Source organism: Nyctibius grandis, chromosome 2, assembly GCF_013368605.1.
Source record: "Nyctibius grandis isolate bNycGra1 chromosome 2, bNycGra1.pri, whole genome shotgun sequence".
Lineage (NCBI taxonomy): Eukaryota > Metazoa > Chordata > Aves > Nyctibiiformes > Nyctibiidae > Nyctibius > Nyctibius grandis.
Window position 1 is genome coordinate 63,235,799 of NC_090659.1, and position 23,713 is coordinate 63,259,511.

The window sequence follows — 23,713 nt, forward strand, 5'->3', positions numbered from 1 at the left end:
TAAATAGGCTAATTTTTTAACCAGCACTGTTAGTTGCAAAGTGCACTATACAAAGAATGAATCAGCAATTTAAGCACTCAGAAAATGGAGGAACTGGGTGCTGGACCTTCCTCAGAAGGATTCAAATTCACAACTCACTCACCCGAGGAGTGTGTTCCAGGTGCCCTACAGAACCAGGGGCTTCCCCTCCCCTCCATCACCACCAGACATGGGCCATCAGGAAACCAGGATTGCAAGAATCATGCTAGAAGGACAACAAGCAAGGAAAAGCCCAGCTATGAATTGGACACTCAATTGTGAAGAGGAAAACTTGGGCTCCACACTCTGGTCCCAGGATGTTTTCCCCATTTTATAGCAAAGTCTTTGATGCCAATGGAAAAGTGTCAGTGGAACATGGAGTGAGAAAGATAAGAAGTCACTTTAGAAGTAACCCAGAAAATAGGAACGAGACGCTAAGTCATGCCCTCTTCCCAGTTGAATATCTTAACTTCTAAGTTACAGGGTTAGGCTGCTTCTCATTTGCCTCCACTCCCACTAAGACCCATTTAAGGCACCTTTCTGGACTCCACCCAGAGACTTGAAATGATGGCAGGAATAGCCATCAATTAGGACATCTGTCAATCAGGGTGAGTGGAAGGAGCATGTCCCTTCTAAAATGCTGGCAGATATGTGAAGGTTACCAGGTCAGCATTTTCTCAGATATTTATGGATTAAAAACTGAGCCCTGGCCAAGTGAAGTGAGACGATGGAGTGTCAAGGACAAGTACGCCTTGCAAACTTGCTCTCCTCCTTTTGACTCAGAGATAAAAATTATTCTGGGGCAAATTTAAACAATGCAACTGGTAAAGTAATTTAGTATCCCAGGAAATGAAGACAGGAGTGGCAGAACCTGATCTCAGAAAAGTTTAGCCAAGGAGAGTTAAAGCTAATGATCAAGAGAAATCATGAGAGGAAAGAAAAAGAGACATCTAACGATGCAGGTGTGATGAAGAACTGATTGGATAAAGACACCAGAGAAAAGACAGACTGGGTGAGGACCTACCTGTAATCTGAGAACCAGTAGCAATGGGAACCATGAACAAGAATAAGGAGTTTTAACCTAGAGAACTTGTGACAAGCCAATTAAAAAGGAAAGGGGAAGGCACCGAATATAACGAACTCGGCCCGGAATTTGCAGAGAAACTGAACTGGAATAAGAATCCTGAGAAACAGAGACTGAGACTGGGTAGGTGAAGTTAATGAAACGGGAACGTGGAAGGCAGTAGAGGAAAAGGACGAGAACAAAGAAGGAGTGGCCTCAGGGTGATGCAGCAGGTAAGTCTCTGTGCAGCAGGTTCAGCACCCTTCACCTTCAGAACATGGCATGGAATTTAATATGCCAAAGCCTGGTGTCAGATGAAACTGTAAAGATATCTCATTTTCCATTCACTTCTCCTCATCCTCTTAAACTAGTGTTTCTAGACATGAAAGAGAATGACCTGCTATTGCTATCTACACAGTTACTCTTTTAGTTAAGTGGAATATATTTCTGCATTTGATCTAAATATTCTGCCCTACCGACTAATTTCGCATACATTAACCTAATGTCCTAGAACTCAATTTATTTTCATAATTCAAAAACTAAAGAAATTGCATGCAGACTCACTCATCCTCGCCCTGAATCCTGCTTGGAGAGTATCAATATTAGAGAGCCAAGCTTGCAGAAGCAGAGAAATGCCTGTGCAACTTTACCTCAGCCCTCGTGTACTTCAGAATATATAATGTCATCAATATTTCAGTCTTTAGTAGTTCTATCTTTAATATTTATACTTCTAGCTATTTCTTCCCCCAACAATCATGCTTCATTGCATATGAGCAACTTGAGCTCTTCATTCAAGTTGGAATTACACATTAGGAAAGGAAATTGCATTAAAGAAAATCTCCAGATTAAGGCACTTGAAGAGTGCTTTATGGAACAGTAATCCATACCAATCCCTATCAGCCATCTTCCTGTGCAATGTCAGCTTTCCAGAGAAGGTCATCAGTTTGGGGTACTTTGAAAAAAGTGTTCAAAAGCAAAATAACAAACATTCATTTCAGTAAGCAAATAATTAGCTTTATGTATTGCAGTCATGTTCAAAGCTCCACCTTGCCTCGCTGAACAGGTAGCAAAGCAAAACCGGGTGCTGAGCTCTCTTGAAACAGCAGAAGCCCAAAAGCCTGTCTCTACGTGGACCAAGACTCAGCTGAGATTTTAAACAAAAACGCTCCTTCTCTCACATTCAGCTGTGGAACATAACTAGACCCAATCCCAAAACAACACACACACACTCACCCTAAAACCTTGTCTACTTCTGGTGGCCCTTAAAAAAGAGATTACTCATGATGTTTTAGGATCTTGAAAGATGTGCAGCCATGAACTTGCATAAGAGAAAAAGCTGCCAACAGCCCCTGAAGGTATTTGAAGATTAGATTTGAAGCTGTCTAGACAGAAACTAAGCTTGTAATAACCAGTTCTCCCTAACTGACACCCCACAAACAAACCTCTCCTGAATAGCTTGATCCTAGTCACAGCTTCATTCCCTGGAACCAGCTGCAGGCAAGATGCCAGGAACTGGTAGGAAACTGCCGGGACCAGAGTATGCCAGCATAGCAGATACTTACTGCATAGCTAGAATACTACAACAGCGCTATCTGTTGTATTTTCTGTACAAGTGCCATAAACACAATTCTTCAGAAAAATTGAATGAGAAGATAGCTCATTGTCAGCAAGACACCTTGTTCCTTATACCTAACAATATTCCTAAGTGCAACAAGAAAATATAGTGAAATAAGAAACAGTTTACCTTCTTGTCTGCCCAATTCTCTTATCAGTTCATTTTGTAGGTGGTTATGCTGTAATGATGTCAAATCCATACTATGCCACAAAACCTGCAACAGAGAAACACAAGCCTGCCTGAATATGACTATTTCTTTTTCCCCACATGACATTTCACAAAAAATTAAAATTATTTTTACATGTATTATGCTACAATTTACTTCTATTGAGAATAAAGACATGTAGACACATAAATATCAATATTCAAAGCACAGAAGAATCAGGAGCAGCAAACTAGTTCAACTGTTTTACTGTCAAAGAGGGGGAAAAGCAAGTAGGTTTTTTTAAAAAGAAAGAGCTTTGATAAACATTTAAAACTATAGGCTTATAAACAATTGAAAGGAAAGGTAGCAACAAATGTCTGAAAGAGGAGAAAAATTGCACCAAAAGTATCTAATCTTGTTTGAATTAATTGGCTTGGAAGGGAAGGAAACAGTCTATTAGTAGAAGTTGCACATGAGAGTAGGAAGCAGGATCTATAGACGACACAGAACAGAACACGTTTGTGCCTATATAAACAGACACAGAACATGCAGACTTGGGAGAAAAAAAGCAGTAGGAAAAGGATGACAGAGGGCAATATGATTTTCAGCTATATCTGCAGAAAAGCAGACAGACAACCAATAGTCTCCAGTTCTTGATATTTTACAATCATCAGAAAATACTGAGTTCACAGGAAAAAAAAAATCTGATAATTTTTTAAAGCTCTTGCACTGTTATATGGAAATTTGACTGATTTTTGTAGGAATGGTTACTGGCAGCATGCAGTTAATAATCTACAGATGTCTAAACACAGAATCAGGATGCAATCAAATAAAGCAGTAGGTGAACAAGTATCTCTATCTAGGGGGGAAAAGAAAAAGCAATCAAAGTAAAAACATATGCTGAATATCGAGAAAACATCTTCACAGTGCAAAGCCTTAGGCAGGTTTTCTTCTCAAGGCTTCAGACAAAAGAGGACAGTATAGAACAGCCCTGTCTTGTTAGAAAGGATGCCCGGTACTCTCTTGACTTCACCCTACAAAAGGCATTAACAAAACAAAAAGGTTTAACTTTTATCATCACAATGCCAGCAGCCATTAAACTATTTGAAGGTCAAAAATAATTTAGGGGGCTTCTACTTGTACACTTACAAGTACAGTTACACTGTAACTTGTAGAACAAAAATACTGCTATTATATTTACGTCTATCTATGAACTTCGCAATAGTAACATCATTACGTGGGGAACAGAAAAGAGGGGATTCTTCATTGAATTCTTCAATGGGATTCAAAATTTGTGTGTGCATCTTCAGAATAACAAGTAGCATTAGAAACTACTGGGACACTAAGCAGTAGATGTTACACACATCCATTAGCTTGTCATCTACCTCAGAAGTATAAAAAAGACAAACTTTCTTTCCATTAGAAGATAAAAATAACAGGTTAATAAACAGTCCCTTTGCATTCTGAAGGACAAGCATGTTGCACTACAAAATCACCCTAAAAGGGAAAACCTTTGTACTTCGTGGTCCTCTACGTTTTTTTTTTTTCCTTCTAAAAATATCCTTTGAGGTACACTGAACTACACGGCAACCTGCCTGACTTTAGTGTATGAATTCAGGAGTACTACAAGGAACTAAACAGTGCAGAACAGCTCAGTTGCTGAGTTATGCTGTTTAAAGTAAATGATACAAAGTAATTTAGAGTAAAATACAGACAAGTGAAATACCACTGGCATCCACCGCGTTTCATTCAACATTACCTGAATCTCTTGCAGCTTTCCAAAGATGGTACTCAAAGAGAGAAGTCCTTATCTACCCGGCCGCTCCCCTCCCAGGCAGAAGTGTGCTCTGAAGCGTGTCACACGTTGCCAACATCCCCACACCAGAAGCAATTATAAATCCCAACAGCTGCAGCACAAACACAAAGTGGGCACCACACACCGTGTCCCTTACGTAAGGGAGCAGATTTCGTAACAGCAGTAGGCACCCCGTCAAGGGAGCTCCAACCAATCAACTAAACAACTCTGGGATATTTTTTACAAAAATAAGATAGTGGCACAGTGTTAGTAACCACTCACTGTTACTAAAAAGCAACCAAAGAGCTAAATATCATTCTTCAGAATCAAAGGGGTCTTCCAAGCACAGAAGGCAATTTCCAAAGGGGCAGGGGTGCATTGGTGGCAGGGGTATACAATGGCATGGTCATGCTGGAATGCAGAACTGTAACAAGGTACACAACCCCCACTTCACCCTATGAGACACCTGTCACCATGCATAAATATGCACGTACCACTCCTCTTTCGTATATACAAGATGTACATTCGCTCAACAGATCACAACCACTTACTGCCACGGGAACAAATACAGGTATCTTTAAGACTTCTCTTATTCAGACTGTATTATTCTGAATTCAGGACAGGAGCTGTCTCTTACTTTACCCAATTTTTAGCAAAATTAGACTCCAACCTCCACTGGGGTTTGTAAGTGCCATTGAAAAATAATAAATTGGTGTACAGGAATACTAAACAAGCCCTACAGAGAACTGAAGGTCTCTGTATTTTACCATGCTTGGCAGAATAAATTAATAGGAGCTCTTCCACATTTAGAAACTATCAAGCAAATCACCGAGACCTGATCTACACTTTCAAAGCAAAATTCAGTAATACTAATGAGTGATTTACAAAACACTGCTGTAAACTGGCTGTCCAGGCTGAGAATTTGCTTAAAATACAATAATCTTTCACAAAAGTAGTATGAAAAGGGACAATTTTTGCCCAGTAAACACTGTACATGAAGTATTAGACTCACTGCAACTATAAGGGCCAAATCCTACCCAGTTTCACTTCAGCCTTTCATCCTTTTAGGAGAGGCTAATGTTTTATGCGAAACTTAATTGCACGGACTTTGACTTTCATACAATGAAACAATGAGAAGTGAGGTAGAAATACTAAGTGAGAAGACAAAAGCAGCAAGAAGGAGGACTAAAATGTAATGTACGAACACATGTGCGAGTGGTAGCATTCAGTGCTTTTCTGTCTTAATCCACAGGAGCTATAAATAAATTCTACAATCATGCAGAGACAGGTGAGGTGGGGGTGAAAATCTGAGCCCAACACATTGTTTCTCCCACAAATTCATCCAACTTGAGTGCTGCAGCCAGTGGGTACCTCTGAACATCACTTCTGAAGACGAATTCTGTCTTTGGATATGCTCATGTAGCTCCGAGTCTAGACAGACGGCATTTACATTCAGAACATCAATGATTACAGCACCTCAGATTATATAAGGACTTACTGTACTGATTTTCTGTGAGATTGTACAAGGGTTTAAATTGTCTCATGAATGGTTCGATAAGCAACATTACTTTGAGCACAAAACTCTATAATAGAGACAGGCATTGTGAAGGGAATAAGGAAAACAACACTAATTGAGTTGATTTTCCTTCTCAGCACCTAGAAATAATCCAAGTTGCTTTCAAAATTTCATTTAGGTTTGAAGTTAAGGAAGCCACAGATTGAGTGTAATTTTTAACAGCTTTCTCACCTCAGTTAAAATGCAAATGAATGTGCATCATGTTTTGGCTCAATTTTAAAATCTCAAAACAGAAAACTTTTATCAAGTCCAATCTAGGTCTTGAGGAGTAAATGTGCTAAAACAATTTTTTTCATAATTTAAAATACCTTCTGTTTAAGTTCTGGATACAAAATCCATGACAAATACATGACAAATAGGGATAATTTATTATTTATCAAAAGTTCATTAGAATATTTACAAAGCTTAAGTCATAAAAAACCACACATGCAAAGACCCTCTTTTTTTAAGACTTTTTCTTTAAGATGTTTTTTCTTCCTCTCTTACTCTGTGCTTTCTTTTTTCTGCCCTCAAACACAGGTTTGGCAGTCACCATGACTATGTTTCCCAGTTCTTCATCCTCTCCACTTGAGCTACTGCCCCCCTTTTTCTCTTTATGGTCTGCTGTCTCCACTGCAGAGACATTTTTCCTCTTTTTGCTCTTGCCTAAATCTCTGCTTTCTAATTCCTCTACTGAGGAGTCACTAGAAGTTTCTGAAAGATGCAAATTCCCAATAAAACCACCTCCATATAAATGTTCTTTTCTGGAATCTGAATGTTTTCTTCTCTTTCCACTTTGGACTTCTGTTGCCACAGCTTGACGATTTGCACACCCTGCAGTACCTTCCCCTTTCCTTTCCTCGTGCTGTTTAAGTTCCATCTCCATAACAGCAGCGGCCTCCCACATTTCATCAGCTGCTTCTTTTTCCTTTCTCTTCAGACAAGTCACAGCTCTGCGCAGCCTCTGACTTTTAATAGCTTGTTTTTCGTGCTGTGCTAGTCTGAAAAATGAATCAATTCGAAGCTGAGTCTATCAAAAATAAAACAGAGAAACACCTTTGGATGTTTTTGTGATGGGAATTCAGTTGTTAGCTATATTATAAAGCATTCCAAATTAAAGCAGGACAAAGGACTCATGAAATTAATATGCATGCAAACAGATGTGAACAATAAGATGCATTTGCATTATTCTAGTAATACCTATACTTTATTACAAATTACGCAACAAGAACCTTTACAGAAACTACATAATAAGCAAACTCCAATGAAATTTTATAAACATTGTGCTGCTGATAATTAGACATATGTGGAAGACCCTCAGTCTGCAAACAGCTGTGCTTTACTTGGGGAGCATAAGATTTGCTTGGGAACACTGCACTGAGAATAGTTTTTGCTTGCTTCTAAGATAAAGGAGCTGAGACCAGTTCACAGGGCTTTTTGAGGCATGAAAGAAGTAAACATGTGTGGAAGGTCAGTTCTGAACACAGAGCTGAAAACAAGGAATGGTTGTTGATGTTTTGAGTCCAGAACACTGGCTCTTCCCAGAATGGGTGATGAGTGCTTAGTGTGTGAATGTTGATGTTATCTTGAACTGCCTAGTCTGGCTCCTGCATTGTAGCAGTTAAATAGGGTAGTAGCATAACAATAAAAAGCCTTAGGCCTTTCGGCTTCAGGCCCTTGCATCCTCGATCTCAGAGTCTGTGCCTTCCTTGCCGCCCGCCGCAGACATATGTTGTCATTTTCAATCCTAATACAGAGAATCTCTGTAGTGCTCTTAAGTATGTCCTTACAACCACATCCTTAGCTTCAAGCTGTTAAAAAAACAGAATGTTTACTGAGCAAATGTTGTTAAGTGCACTTCACATTTGCATATGCTAGTGCAACAAAATGTGGTCGCTCGACTCAAGTTCATTGTAACACACGCTGCTACAGGATAAAGATTTAAGAGTAGAACTAAAAGTAGTCAGACAGAATGGGTCTGTGTTATTCAACCACAGCTAGGCTTGCTGTATAGACTAAGCGAGTCCTCTACATTCTCCCTAAAATCGTTCAAGAGAGAAAGATCCTTCCAAAGGATGTTCCAGTCAAGCTGAAAGTATATGGTTTTGGTACCTTTCACTCTGAGTGACAGAGAGAACCTAGAACACTGGTTTAGACTACATATCTATCTTGCTTATGGCAAAAGGAGAAAAGAATCTGACCTGAGCTGATCAGTTTTACAACTGACTTTCACAGTATCACAGCATGCACCACTATTCAAGTTTCATTAAAGTTGACAGAACATTTATTTGGAAATTAGAGTAATATTATCAATGGGCACTTGCTCAACAGTTCAGTCTGCACTCCTCCTCAAAGGATATGGATAGTACCCAAAGGTCAGTCTCCACCAAAATATATGGGGCATTTTTATAAATCATTTTTAGAGACAGCACGCTGTCTTTTAAAAGTACTAAATGTATTTGAGGTAGTTTCAGCTACATCTAGAATAAACAGCAACCTGGACTTGAGATAGGTGCTTGACAGATAACAAAATTTGAAATCAACAATTGAAGTTATGTAGAGTGCCTCACAGCACACCCAAATCATACAGAAATGAAGTTTAGAGAAGTAAGTTTAATGACTTTTAAAAATACATATATTAAGATTAAAAAAAAAAACAAAAAACAAAAAACGCCAAATCCTAGTTTCTGAGAAATTTACTTTGGATTAAAGCCTTGCTGTTCATTTAAAAATGCTTCTCATACAATGCTTCTCATGCAATTTTCCAGTTACTCTTAAACTATACATAGTTTTATACTTTACCTGCTGCAAGTTCAGCTGTTTCATCACAGGCAAAAGGATTTCATCTATCTTAGTCCTAGTCCAGCCAAAGTGATCCTGACAGAATGTGCAGAAAATTAAGGAACTTTACAAAATGGCTATTACTAGTATTTTGTAAACACATAAAATGAAAATTCCTCAAATAATGTCTGGAGGAAAATTACTTTACTTCAAAGCTTTTTCTACTACAAAAACAGAGAAAATACTCTTAGTTATTACAGCTCACTTATGTGGATGGTTCCAGTGTTACTCTATGTATCTTAATCACGCTGTTACATCTCTATTAGTTACAGAACGTTTTCTTTAACATTTCCAAAAGCGTGTCTCAGTGAAGATATTACTCATTTTGTCTACACAGTACTGCCATAAGACAGAATACCTGCAAGTAAACCTTATTTTCACACTTGCACACACTGGCAGTTTCATTTACTGTTTAAAACACTATTAGCTCTGCATGCATTGCCAGCTACTTTTCAACAATTCACTGCAGCTCAAGCTGCAACGGATGCAAGAAACAGACATTATTGCAAGAAATGTAGTAAATAACTAGGGATAAAGTGCAGACTGAATCACCATTTCTGACTAGGTTTTGAAAATTATTTGTGAAAGATGGGAAACACACATCAGGAATGTGAAAACAATCCCGCTCTAAGTCTAGAACTAGGCACAGCACAGTTACAGAAACGTAACATCACAGTAAAGTAGTCAGTCCAGCTACAAGACTCTCTTTAGATGTGAAGTGAAGCAGCACACTCGAGAGGAGGGCAGAGCAGCCCTGAATGCCACACATGCACAGCTGCATTCCCTTCCATTCCAGAGCTGCTATCACTGTAGGAGAAAGCATGCAGACAGGGCTGAGGGCCCCTCACACCAATGACATGTTAATGATTTGACACTCCGTTACTGACTCACTAATGAGCCTTATGAACTTTAATCTGAGAAATTTTAGCTAACAAGTCCTGCCATACAATAAAAGGATATTCTCTGATCTGCTCCACATCAGGCTTCCCCCAGGTGAACGAACCCCTTGTTTCATCCACCACAGGCTTCAGGTACGCTTCTGCCACTGCTGGATTTGGGAAACCTGAAGAAAGCTGCAGCTCCCGCAGCTTTTTCTTGACTTTGGTATCATGTGGATTAGGTCTCAATTTCTTATTCTTCTGAGCCTCATTCCACCACTCACTGAAAAACAAAGGTAAGTATTAATTTGCCTCCATAAAATATGATTTGGAATATCAAGAGCCACCGTGCTAACTTCAATAGCCTTAGTCTCCCTACTCCAGTTACTACATGAGATGAGGTAGGAAATTTCCAAACAAAAATGGCCAAAGTGACACATAATCTGAAAGTAGAAAAGACAAAACATATACAGTAAATGCAGCCATTGTAAGCCACAGTAGCAAACATCACCTGGATTACCCATAAGATGCTAAGCAGAAGGCCCTAAATTCAGCCTCACTTGGGAAGGATGTTCCACACATAATGATCATTTTTGGAGGTTTTTTGGTACACACAAAAAAAAAGAAAAAACAAAAAGAAATAACCATTATTGCCAATACAACTGACTTGGCCCTCTTCAAGTCTTGTTCTTCCCCACAGCCTACCTGTCTGTCTCCTTCCAGGTCATCCATTCCTCACTCATCAAGTCATCAAGTCTTTTTTTCTCTACGAGCAAGCTACAGCACCTTCTCACAAACTCAGGGAGAAACAAACTCCACTCCACTAGGGATCCAGCTCTGCAATGAACTCGGAGGCAGTCGCACAGTTCTACAGCTGTTCTATTGTCTTCATTAGTCTCACTAGAATTGCTGTATCAACATCTCACCTTATTTACGTGCCACTGAAAACAGTGATATAATGAAATCACATATTTTACAGTTAACAGTCTCCTTAATGATGATCATATGTTTTGTTGTATGCTTAAGCAGCAGGAAAGTATATTCACTAATAGTCATATTATGGAAAAGCAAAAAAGCAAAATATGACAAAGCATACGCGAATTTTAAGAGAGGTTCCAATCCATGCCCAGGAAATTCATTTAAAATCTCCATCGCTGTTACAAAGCCAACATTTGGGATGCCCTCAGTGTAGTCACTTCCAAGCAAGTATGCCAAATTAATTAGCTTGCTTCGATCCAACCCTGTAAAACAAAGTGCATAAACCAAATAAAACCAGTGGATTCATCACCTGTTCCCTTATAAATTTTAAAAAAAATACATTATCTGAAAGGCAAAAAACAAGAGGAACACAAGGCAGTAACTCTATAAAATTACATTTAATTCAATATCAGAATTTGCTAAATTATATTCTGAGGCAGTGTCAATATGCTAGCTCAAGCACCAGTAGTTGTGCTAACCTGGCAAATACATCTTGACAAAATTAAAATGTTTACCTGGTAAAGACCATTGGGAAATTCTGGGTTTCTAAAAGCTAAGATATATTATTTTACATATCTTTCTCCAGTTATTGGCCATTTGTCATCTAATGCTGACCTGAATTTAATAACTCCTGAATCAGAAATAAAACACTCAAGTCCTCAGTTTTGGATTCTAGTCCATAATATCAATGCCTCTGCTTCTTAAAAGTGTTCCCAAACTGGAAGTCACTTGCTCTGTGCTAGTGCAGTTATTAAGTAGACCAGAAGAGCCTGTGAAACAGCCAGAAAGAAGGAAGAAGTCAGCTGGCCACTTCTACTTGGTACACGATAAGATCTGAGGCAACCAGACTGATTTTCAGTGACTAGCCTCAGAAGTCTAGATTTTAAAAATAATAAAAAAAAAATCAGTGGAGAAAAGGAGGGATGTGTGTCTGAGCACACAAAGCAAGACCGTCGGCATGCTAGTTGGGATATCCATCAACTGTCAAGAAAGAATTGTGCAATGCACGGAAAAGGAGTAGAAGTACAAGACTGCAGAGGAATGTGACATGAAGACCAATGGTGACTATTTTTCCCTGATAAATCAGTAAAAAAAATCTCTGGTTTATTACATTAATAACACCTAAAAATCACACACATGCTTTTACAGCAATCCTTTCCAAGTAAGCCACCGTAGCATACCTAACTAGGTATACGTAGAGGAAAAAAATATTTCATTCAATTTTCTGGGAGAAGAAACTAAAAACATATTTTTCACCACATGAAAATGTGGTGAAATTTTACATGCTGAAGACATTAAAATATTATTTCAAAGTCTATAGCTTTTCTCAACTTTGAAAATGTTAAAGCTCATTTTAACAGAGTTCTGCTTAAACAAGGCATAAGAAAAAGCTAAAATTGGCTCATATTTTCCTTAATACACTACGTGACACTGAAGTTCAGCAGCTCAACATAATTAGTAACAATTTGATTAGACTAGTACAAGAGCAATCTGAAAGAAGAAAAAAGCTGTCAGTATTAACTAAATGAAAAATCTTTTACAAAGCATATACATATGCCGGATCCTCTTCTAATACATTATGTGTCAGTATGTCCAAAATTAACTCCCATTTGCAGAAGACTGCAAATCTGATGACATCAGAATATAATTTTCCCACGATGTCAGAAAAGTCATGCTGACATTTACCCAGAAACTGGTACCATAGTTCATACCTCCGGCTTTGATGATCATCACACTAACTCAGTGTATTAAATGCAGGTGTCTGCAAATTCAGAGGGGTTCATCTGGTAGTAAAACAGCAACCCAACTGAATGTCTTTAGACTTTCCAAAGAACAGGCATTGGAGTAACAGACACACAAAATTCTGTAGGAAATACAACTTTAAGAAGATACAGCCTTTAATAAGACGGCGCTGCCACGTATCTAACAAATCAATACCTGAAGCTTACCTAACTGGTTTTGAAAATCAACATACTGATAATATTCCACATATTTGTTCTGACTGAAGAAATTTTTATAAACATGTCGTGCGCCAAATAACCAAACGTCACTATCATCAGTGATTGTCCCAGAGGTCTGATCAGTAAGGTCCAATAGAGCACACTGTGCCTCTGCCTCCATCGGAGCTTCAATGTATGGAATGCCAAACAGACGAAGAAGCTCCTGTAGGATGGAGAGAAATCACTTTGTATTCCATACGAAAAATGAACTTCTATTATAATTCTGCTTGACTCAGAACTGCCAGATTCATGCTTACTCATCTCAGGCAGACAGTGCCACATAAGTCAAGCACTACTTGATCACACTACTACTACACAGTTTGAGAATCTGCTATCTTAATTACACAAGCACACTTAAGTATTGCGCATTCCATAACATGAAGAAAAGTCCGTGCATTACAACTATGTGGGCTCCATGAAAGAAAGATACAGGTTAAATAAATATCAGTCATCACCTTAGCTGAAAAAGTAGTATGAAAGCACATGAGAAACATTCATATCAAGCAGGGAACAGTGGCCAGGCTAGTTATCTTTGGACAGTGTTTTGATATACCTGTATTTTGATGCATTTTACACAATTTACTTTTATGGAATACATTATTTAACCTCAGTTAAATATCCCACACACACTAGGATTACAGGCTTGTGTTAGTTACACAATCCTGGATTACATAAACTCCAGAAATTATGCTTTCCATTTACTCCCCTGCTCCCAAGCTGGATGTAATAATCAATGCAAAAGTTAAGGTGTAAAATCTATTTAATATATATTTGGTATGTATACATATATATGCATATACACACACTTCTTTTTCCTCACTGCAGCTGGCTTTTGTGCCCTGACAAAGTCAGTCTCAAGACTTAAAACTTTTACTGTAGTAAAAGGCAAAAGCACAAGGTCAAAAGACTTACAACTATAATGGTGCATCTACCATTGTATGGCATGTAACATTATAAGAGCACAATCTACTGGCCTTTAAAAAAAAAAAAATCATGTGAAGAAAAAAGTATGAGCAAATTTTTAACAAAGGAAACAAACATTTCAATAATTTTAAGACTATCCAAATTATCCCTTTTATGCAAAGAAAATAAAAGCATTTACATTATTTCTCAGAATGAATTTCTTAGTGTAAGTTTATTACATCACAGATAACCATCACTAGTCTACTATATTATGGATATGTTGACCCCTACACATTGTATTGCAAGTAGTCCTTGCATTAGACTGCATTAACCTTTAAACGCTAATACTGAAACAGAAGTTACAGGCTTATGCAGGTATTACTGGTGAGATCATTTAAAATCAGTTACCCAGAGCATCAACCTGGGTTACCACACGGGTTTCTTGTAAGCTTTTATCTTTTAAACCCTAGGGGAAATCACAATTTACCTAACGTCCACATTAGGTCAATTCCAGACTGCTGAATATCATTTCCTAGTATCTTTTTGTTCCACTTGCAACCTTCACAGTAACAGGCAAAGATCAAATTGGCCCAACCTTAAAAGCTAGTGCTTAAAAAAATGTTAATTTATTTATAGTTTTATTATTATTTTATGATGTTATAACAGTTATTTAAAACTGTTAGAATTCCAGATTATCTCAATACTTTCAATATTTTAAATCAAGCAGACAGAAGAAAACAAGGTCCTGAGAGGAAAAACAGTGACCTATGATTAAGCAAAATTACTAACAGCTTTTGAGAAAATGTTTGGCTGGGGTGGAGGGGGGGTACCACATCATGCTATATCAATCAAAAAGATTCAACAAATACTACCTGGCTTTCTAAGAACATCTGTCCTGTTACAGAAGCAGCAACACGTTCCTGCTGCTGTTTTTGAGCCTGAAGCATATTCTGCTCAGCAGAAAGGTCATTTTCCAATTCTTCTAGTTCTTCCTGAAGAATAAAACAAGATTGTCATAATTTCAAGAATTTAATGCTTTACTTAACTAAGTATACCTAAGTCTCCAACTATAATTATTCTAGTAATATATGCTCCATTAATGCACACTTGGAAGTTGTCATAGCTTCTTTAATGCAGTAAATTACAAGGACCAGAGATAGGTCTATTCATCAGAGTGCTAAAACCTCACAGTTTCCCTCCAATTTCAGAGAGATTATGGTTAACTGCCATCTTTAAAGAAAAATCAGTTCCCACAGAATTAAATACATATATAAGAAAGCAATGAAACAGTAAGAAGCTGTCTAATGTTTTTCCCTAAAAACTGCCTGGGGACAGAGCACTTCATTACTAGCTCAAAACAAGTAACAAGGAGTTAGTTACCAAACTGATATCTTGCCACTCATCCACTGCATCTTTACCATCATCTTCTCTTTCAACGTTCTGATCATTTGCCAACTGCACTTCCTCAGACTCCTTCAGCAAGTCCTGTGTGACAATATGATGTCTGTCTGTCTCCATTTCTGGAACTGCTGTTTCATCACCTAGTTTTTCATCATATTTATTAGGAAACTCAGCCTCATTACTGATTTCGGTATCCACTTCAATAAAGCTTCCTATTAAAGGAAAATAAAGATTTCAACTTCTTGCTGCCTGTTTAAAAAGAAGTATTTGAACATGTTTTTAATTTGGGCAGTGATTTTTTTTTTTTGCTACATGCAGTAAATAGGTATAAGAATTGTGAAACTACAGAAGCCAAGTAGTTGACCATTAATAGATCAGTTAAGCAAGTTCAATGTACAGTACAGCATAGTTTCCTGTTTCTCCCTATTGCATACTCAGGTTTCAATGACAAAACATAACACCAAGGGGAAAAAACATAGCTCAGATTTTCTTCGCACCTCCTACACAGGCAGGAATAGATGTATTTTAAAGCATTTTTCACTAGGAGAAAAGGTTACCTTCAACTGACCAGAAATACAATAAGGTCCTATTTTCTTATGTTTTTACACAATTAAAAAGCACATACCATCAGAATCACTGTCTTCAGACTGTGATATCCCTTCTCTTTCCTCCTCAGGACCTTTTGCTTCTGGAAAAAATCTAATAACCTTTTGTGCCTCAGATACATTCTCTTCTGTTTGTGAAATTACTTCCTCTGTATTTTCAGAAACTTTCAAACTTTCCTCATTTTTAGGAAGGTCTGTTGTTTCAACATGAATCAAAGCCCTAGTTTGTACAGGGGAACAACTTGGCTTCTGCGTGCACAAGTTTATATGCTTTTCTCGCAAAGAATTTAAGTTCATTTTGGAACCATTTTCTTCTTTGTCTGCATCTTCTTCACCTTTTCTAGTATTGTCAATACAAGAATAATTTTCAGCTCTGGATATAGTGGTGTCCTTGGGTGTAATATGATTTTTTTCCAACTCATGACTCTTTTGTTCAAATTCAGCGTCTTGCATAATCACTTGGTTTGACGAATGAATTGTAGATGTAGGTATTTTTTTTCCCTCCTTAACTTCAGGAATCTCATCTTCCTCATCTGAACTACTAAGCAGAAAATCCTTCACTTCTGATCTTTCTGGTAGCACTGTATCAGTTCTAACAGTAACAACTTCCTCCCTTTTCTCATTATCACTCAGAGCTTGCTGAATTGCCTGTAGTGTTCTCGGAGACACACTGCCGCCTTCTGTAACAGACTGGTTCACATTCAATCGCCCTGTATCCTCATCCCCCAGTTCTTCTGAGCTGCTTTCTACCATAGCTGCCTGGATAGCAAGCAAAGTCCGAGGAGAGGGTGGTGCTGCCACCACATTGTTATCTTTCTCTGTCTGCAACTTGTCAGATGCAACCAGCTTTGCATCAGCAGGATATTCATTGATTTTATTTGACTTAGTAAATTCAAGCATTTTTGATGAGGGTCCTGCAGTAGTTTCCAAGTCTCTACTTGTAGCTTCTTTTGCTTGAATACCTGAAAGAAAGTTTTTTGTTGATTTTTTTCCATTCAGTAAAAAACTGCTTTATACTAAAATTGCATTTTACATAATGAACATCATAACATAAAGATTAATAAACTAGTTTTCTACATGTTTACAGATCACAGTTAATTATGTCTAACAGTAATGCACATTTCATACAAAGTATTGGCTACATGCACCTGTAAACAATATTCAGGTTTTTATTAAAACTGACAGCTGCAGACTGCACACACCAAACGAGGTTTTACAAAATTAAGACCCGACATACCCTTTATTAGGATATAGTGAGAAGTATCTTCAGAGACTACCCTCCTAGATTCCACTTCTTTCACAAAACCACCTTCATTTTCATATTGCGTTTGGATTTCACCTGAGTGCTGTTGATTCAATTCTTTTTCTACATTTTCTATGCATCGACTGAGGTTGCTTTTCTTAAGCAAACCCCTAAGCTGGTACTGGGAAAAGTCATCGGACCCCTTAAAAAAAAAACAAAAAACAAAAACAAAAAAACACTCAAACACAAAACAACCAATCAAGTCAATTTAAATAAAATGCCACTAACTGCACCTTTTAAGCAAGCTCATTTACTACACTCTAAAGAGCCTTTTAAGAGTTTTCTTTAAGCAGGTAACATTTGTCTTTTACTGACTGCTGCACTCCCAAGCGACAGCAACACTAACCCGGTAACACACAATTCTAAGAGGCACCATTAAGTAGTTCTGACTGGCTAAACACAACAAGATCGCAAAGACGGGACCAACAAAATTTAGCTGGCTAACAGAGCTGGTCCCCATCTTAAAAAACAATGCAATTATAACAGAATCCACATGTGGATGGTTTTAAGATGATGGTTCTTAGCTTACGCTTGGGCACAAGCTATCATTTGATCTGAGGTATATTGCACTTTTAAAATCTGTGCTCTGAAAAGCTGTTGTAGAAGCAGCACTACAGGATTCCCCACGTGTCTCTGAATGGCTGCAAAACACATCTGCCTAAGCTACAAAAGCCTTTTCCCAGCTGTCAGCTCCTCTAACAACCTGAGGGTTTGGAATGCAAGCTGTGTTCATTATGCCTGGTTTATCCACACCAGCACTATGTTCTTGCAGTTGAAATCTTGGGCATAACGCTGATAAGGCGCGAGACACGGCATGATTTTTCCATTTTTGTCAAACTGAATTAGCTCTGCCAATTTTAGTGGAAATCAAGAGACAGGGCTCTGAAGAGACACATGGGAAGGCTCTGTTAAGAGTCATTATCTCGCAGGGATTTTTTCCCCTCAACATAACATCTCTTATTAAATAGGCCTGGGGGTAAAGCTTTCCAGATGTGATACTCTTGCGTAGCCTTCATCTGCATTAATGGCAATAGCTCCATTCTGATGGCTTGAAAACTATTTTAAATATTACCTCTGGCATTGCTTCAAATAACGTTCTTTTTCGCTTTGTAAATTCTTTCATATCAGTCAAGATCTCATGTTTTATTTCTGGAGGCAGCTTTTTGAAATCTTCTGATTCAATATCTACAGAATGAGGATTTGCACATAACTCTTCCTATAAAAATGGAAAACAACATAAACATGTATTTTATATTACAGTACAGCAAGAACAATAAAATATTTAGACCATCATTCCAAACAACAACAAAAAAACCCCATAAAATCTTTGCTACTTCCTACACTGTGAAGAAAAGTTAAGAAAAAATAGGTAACTACTACCTAATAAAATAATATACAGTACATAATTATTGATGTACACTATACAAAGAAACTTGGCTTTATTCTTTTTACAAAAAGATATTTAGCATAAATCATAGAAGCAGATCCTACAGCCTCAGCTAGTCTGATTTTATCCTTCCAAAGATGTTCTCCTGAATGTGAACTACTTCAAAGATAAACAGTATTTTCAAGAGTTCTGGGGTTTTGGGGTTTTTTTTTGGTTGGTTGTTTTTTTATTTTGATGAAAGCAGAGATAATTTTATTATTCCTTATGCCTTCTTCCTCGGTTATAAATTTCTTTTCTTCTTTTCCCATGAGATCAGGACATCAGAAGGGAATACAGAATTTATCTGTGAAAACTCAAGGACCGAAGTGCTTCAACATCAATTCATATTTGGAGAAGCATGGGAATTTTGTTAAATATGCTCTTATATGTGCATACAGATGTGCACAAATACATACATTTCACTTATATCATTACAAAAACCAATTTCTTCTCCACATGTCCAGAGAAAGTAGTCAAAAGGAAAAAAAAATGCATACCATAAGAAATTCCTATTCTGATGTATTCTAGTGGAGAAAATTACATTTGTATTTCCTCATTAGATGGAATTCATAAGAGTACTTAAAATTAATTTGTTTACTTGATAAGTAATGCTATAGTAAGACCTATACCTCCAAACATTTCTTTAACCTTTTTGTTTGTCTTTTAAGCATAGCACATGAACAAGAGACTTGTTCAGAGTAACAGGGCAATTAGGATGCACTTACCTGCAACATCTTTTTTTGGCTCATTCTCACTTCCCATTCTTTTTCATCTTCCTCCTCTGAGCTAAAAATCACAAAGAGAAAAAAATATGTAGATATTTACCTAGGAAAATAAAATTCCTATTTTAAGCAAATGGACATCAGTTATCCCTTCACCGGTAAGTACAAAAATTCACACGTAACATCAAAGTACACACATATATATATGCATATACATACAAACACACATATACACACATATAAATACATACACAAGTCAAACAGATCTGAACAGAAAGCAAGAAGGCAGACCTATCTCAGTTAAAACTAGACTGAGACAACTGTTGCTGTTACAATCATTACCCAGTTCTTCTTTGGTCATCATATATGCTTTTATGTACTTTAAATAAGATGTGCAAAGAGTCATCTAACAGATAGCTCCACATTCCCACTTAGTGTTATTTAAGAAGATGTCACAAGTTTGACAAGCACGTACAAAGCCTACTTCTGCTGAACATGTCTACACTACTGAATGAGGGGATGCAAACCAGAATCAAGCTGCCACACACCAGCTACCCAGGCTTGAACAATCAGTTCCATTTAGTCATACAGATATGGCCACGGAGAATGAGGTAGCACTTTCATCCTTAAATACGAATCCAGTATAGAAATTTAATCTGTGGGCTGAAAGCTGCTTCTGCTACTTCCCCATAAATAACTAGAAGGGTTCTGTATACAGAGCTATAAACCAAACTCCAAAAGGAAACTGAAATAAAATATAAATTAAAGAAATATACTTTATACATTATGGAGTCTTATGGGTCAAAGGCCTTTCAGCAGTGTCAAAAAATGTGGTTTATACCTTTATCTGAGTTTATTATAGACATTTAAGCTATTTTTCTTAGTTCTACCTACCTGTTCTTCTCTTCATTCTCTAAAGAAGGCAATACATACATATCAATTTCTTCTCTTCGAACTTGTGTAAGACTGGGCAAAGCTTCATTCCTTAGGGAAAGAAAAAAAAACACAACGGTGATTAATAGCTACATGAAAACTTAACTGCCACTTATAACCAAGGGGAAAATAATTTTTATTCTTGCCTTTTGACTGTAAGAGCAGTTTTGATAACTTGTCTCTTCAAAAACGTTTTCAAGAGCTTCTCTGTAGTTTTCCTCGAATCACTGATGGCAATGTCCTTTCTTTGTCTTCGCTTAGCCTGTGATAATGAGATTAACACCAATGAAATTTTGCCGGATGCTGAAGATACATAGCCAGTGGATTAATGTTATAATTCGGTATGCCGAGTCTATAAGCAACTCGTCATAACTCATCCTACATCAATGGGGACATAGCCTTCAGAGCCTCTAAATCCCTCTATGTCGGTTTCCTCTGTGGGACTTGGGAACAGTTTTCAGCTTCTGGGTACAAATGCTTACAAGAGTTGTGTTCAGGACCATTCTGGAGCAAAACCCAGGCTTATGCCATCACCTACCTCTCTGCAATCTGGTTTCTACACAAATTAAACCTGAGTATATCAAAAGGGAGCTGCTGCATGCTCCAACAGCTAAGACTTGGACCAACAGCTAAGACTAGTTGTATTGCAGTCTACAACTACCTGAAGGGAGGTTGTAGGGGAGTGGGAGTCTGCCTCTTCTGCCAGGCAACTAGTGACAGGACAATAGGACATAGCCTCAAGTTTCGCCAGGGGAGGTTCAGGTTGGACATCAGGAAGAATTTCTTCTCAGAAAGGGTCATTAGACATTGGAATGGGCTGCCCAGGGAGGTGGTGGAGTCACCATCTCTGGATGTGTTTAAGAAAAGACTGGACATGGCACTTAGTGTCATGGTCTAGTTGACATGGTGGTGTCAGGGCAATGGTTGGACTCGATGATCCCAGAGGTCTCTTTCAACCTGATTGATTCTGTGATTCTGTGACCGCAAAGAACACCTGCACAGCACTGCACTTCAAGCCCTCCAACCTCATGGCTCAGAAGCATAAGCAGAATAAGAAGGAAATTGAAAATGGATACTTAGTATCAGCAGACCTACATTTTATTTTGCATTGCAATAACTCAGCAAAGGTACTTACCAAGGTTTGTCTCTTCAGAAGCGGTGCCTCTCCATCAAAAACAAAGACAGGTCGAATTCGGAAGAACAGTAACTTGCAGAGTCGATGAAACAGAGTGAGGAGGTGAGCATTTTGTATGGAACTACCACTGCGATCTCTGGCTCCCTTTATTGCTTGGTTCAACCAAATACTAATATCTTACAGAACCATTAAGAGGAAAAAAATGTGCTATCTTACACATATACCGTATTAATAGTTTCTATAAAGTGCACATATTTGACTGAGTGGCTTTTGTTCACTGTTCCAGGCTTGGCTTATTGAAGCCAAGGTTATCCAAATACTTGTGAACTTCAGAGCAGAATAAATTCTTGCTCCTATCGCCCTGGACAAAAAAGCAGAGTTGAACAACTGTGCAGCAAGTAGTACCTCCCCAGTTATTTTTACAAATAAATGAAGGGCAACTTCTTTCCACATCTTTCCAGCATTTAACCAAGTATGTAAGATCGGAAAGTTGATGTAAAAGTATTTAAAATTTTTCTTCTTATAGGGATACTGAGAGCAACACATTTATTTATAAAGCACAAAATCCTGTAGCCCAACTCTTCTGCAATGAACCTATTAAAAAAGTATCTTTAAAAAAAAAAAAATAATAAAGAGCTTAGTATTCTACATATTATAAAACATAATATCGACTTATCAAAATATTGTCATGATTTAAAGAAGAGCTAAACAGAACAGATCATGTAGAAATAAGTGAAACAGTTAAAACAATCTCCCTCACAAATCTGGTTCCTCAGCTTTACTTTTAAAGGATACCAACAGCCAGAATTTTTCCTTCCAGCGTTTCTGGGTTTATAGGTCTCCCAGCGCATTCAAGCAGTTTCCAAAGTCCTTGAACTCCCATTATCCTTTCTCAGCCACCTGGAGAGAGAAGAATCTATGAGGAACAAAAGAAGGAATAACCCAAATATTATAGGACCTACATATTAAACGACGAGGCAGGTTGGGCTGGGGAAGGCAGGGGAAGGCGCCCCGCCGCTGGCAGCCGCTCGGGCCGGTTCCGGACGATCCCCTCAGGTTGCGATATGTAGAAAACCTTCAAAAAATCCGGCCAAACGCAGCGTTACAGCCGCTCGCCGGCGGCCATCAGACCGCTCCGGGGGAGCCTCGGCTCCCCACTCCGCAGACATCGCCGCGGTCCCAGACAACCGCTCCGGGGAAGGCCCGGGGTTCCCGGCCCCGGGGAGGGCGGGGAAGGCCGCAGGCCGTGGCGGGGCAGGGGGGGGGAAGGCGGGGTGTCCGTCGGCGCGCGCGGCGGGGCTCACCTGCGGCGGGGGCGGGGGGCACCCGGGGGGCGGAGCCCGGCGCGTGGACGGGGACCGGCCGCCTCAGGCCGAGAATCCCCCGGCAGCCCCGCTGCCGCCCACTGCCTCCCGCGCATGCGCCTCCCTCGCCCTGCGCCGCTGCCCGCAGGAAGCGCAGCGCGCGGGGCGGAGCCGGGCGCCATGGCCAGCGCCGGTCCAGGCCTGGCGGGGAGCTGATTCCCAACGGGCCTGCGGGAGGCGGGGGCGGCGCCCCGCTCGCCCCGGTATCCTCCCCTGTGGCTGTAGCTGCCATGGGCCTGCGGTTCCCACCGCCCTTCCCGATGGACCCCCGCGGCTGCAGCCATCCGTGGGGAACCCCAGGCGGAGGGGCCGCAGCGCCGCGCTGCCGGCTGAGGCGGGCGGGCTCCAGCGGGGAGGCCGGCAGCCACCCGCGGGCTCCTCGCCTGCCCGCAGGAGAGTGAAGTACCAAACACCACGTCGCAAAAAGAAAAAGCGTCCTATTTTTTCCCCTAAACATGATTTTCCCCGGAGCCTGTGCTTGCCCCACTCCGCTCCCACCACGTCCCCGATGCCCCTCACTGCACCTGCCTCCCACACGGGAATCCCTAGGGAAAGCTGCCAGCAGCAGGTCCCCAAGGACGTGCATCTTCCTTCTGCTAACGCTGCAAGAATCAAATACACTACCTACTCTGTTGATGAAGTGTGACAATCTCCAACCCAAGAGCAAAATAAGCGTAAAAACAAAGTCCATCACAACATACCTACTGAAGAACAGCAGCAGGCTACTGTGAGAGAGGAGACTCCCTGTTCCTCAGTGCAACTATCATTATGAAGCAAAACTTATAGACATTTATAACTCATTTAAACCTGACGTACCCTGAAGAACACAGCTCAAGTATTCTAAAGAGATTTGAGTCCCCAGCCCAAATTCAGCTTGTAAAAATATTTTCCAGATGAACTATTTGCAGCCTTTAAATTTTCAAAACCTATGGGGTTTGTTCCACCATCACCCTGCAGACTTTGGGAAGTTAAATATGCGATGTTAAGCCACAGTGGCTGCATAGGCTTATGAGCAAAGAGATCCTACCTCCAG

At 39.3% G+C, this 23,713-nt stretch overlaps 2 protein-coding genes and 1 long non-coding RNA gene across 4 annotated transcripts in view; 1 reads left to right on the plus strand and 2 right to left on the minus strand.

The window, feature by feature from the left end:
• LOC137660528 (protein-lysine methyltransferase METTL21E-like) overlaps positions 1–4,765 on the minus strand; it is a 29,383-nt gene extending 24,618 nt beyond the window's left edge. The window contains exons 1-2 of one of the 2 annotated variants that reach the window (XM_068395419.1): positions 4,601–4,765; positions 2,826–2,910 (exon numbers count right to left, since the gene is read on the minus strand). In XM_068395419.1, the coding sequence (XP_068251520.1) occupies positions 2,826–2,895 (70 nt within the window). In that variant the 5' untranslated portion in view covers positions 2,896–2,910; positions 4,601–4,765. The remainder of the gene's footprint in view (positions 1–2,825; positions 2,911–4,600) is intronic. The other variant, XM_068395418.1, reaches the window with a different exon arrangement.
• Positions 753–6,946, plus strand: LOC137660529 (uncharacterized). Its single transcript, XR_011047690.1, has 2 exons — positions 753–1,314; positions 6,732–6,946. It is a non-coding gene; the product is annotated as an uncharacterized lncRNA (long non-coding RNA).
• ERCC5 (ERCC excision repair 5, endonuclease) lies at positions 6,562–22,718 on the minus strand. The gene is made up of 16 exons (XM_068395408.1): positions 22,621–22,718; positions 22,112–22,216; positions 21,317–21,492; positions 20,328–20,443; positions 20,143–20,232; positions 19,252–19,312; positions 18,173–18,316; positions 17,035–17,242; positions 15,818–16,759; positions 15,172–15,404; positions 14,664–14,783; positions 12,838–13,051; positions 11,007–11,151; positions 9,991–10,193; positions 8,994–9,076; positions 6,562–7,221 (listed from the first exon to the last, which is right to left on the minus strand). The coding sequence occupies exons 2-16, from the start codon at positions 22,197–22,199 to the stop codon at positions 6,658–6,660; spliced, it is 3,387 nt and encodes a 1,128-aa protein (XP_068251509.1). The 5' UTR covers positions 22,200–22,216; positions 22,621–22,718; the 3' UTR covers positions 6,562–6,657.
• Positions 22,719–23,713: the final 995 nt, after the last annotated feature.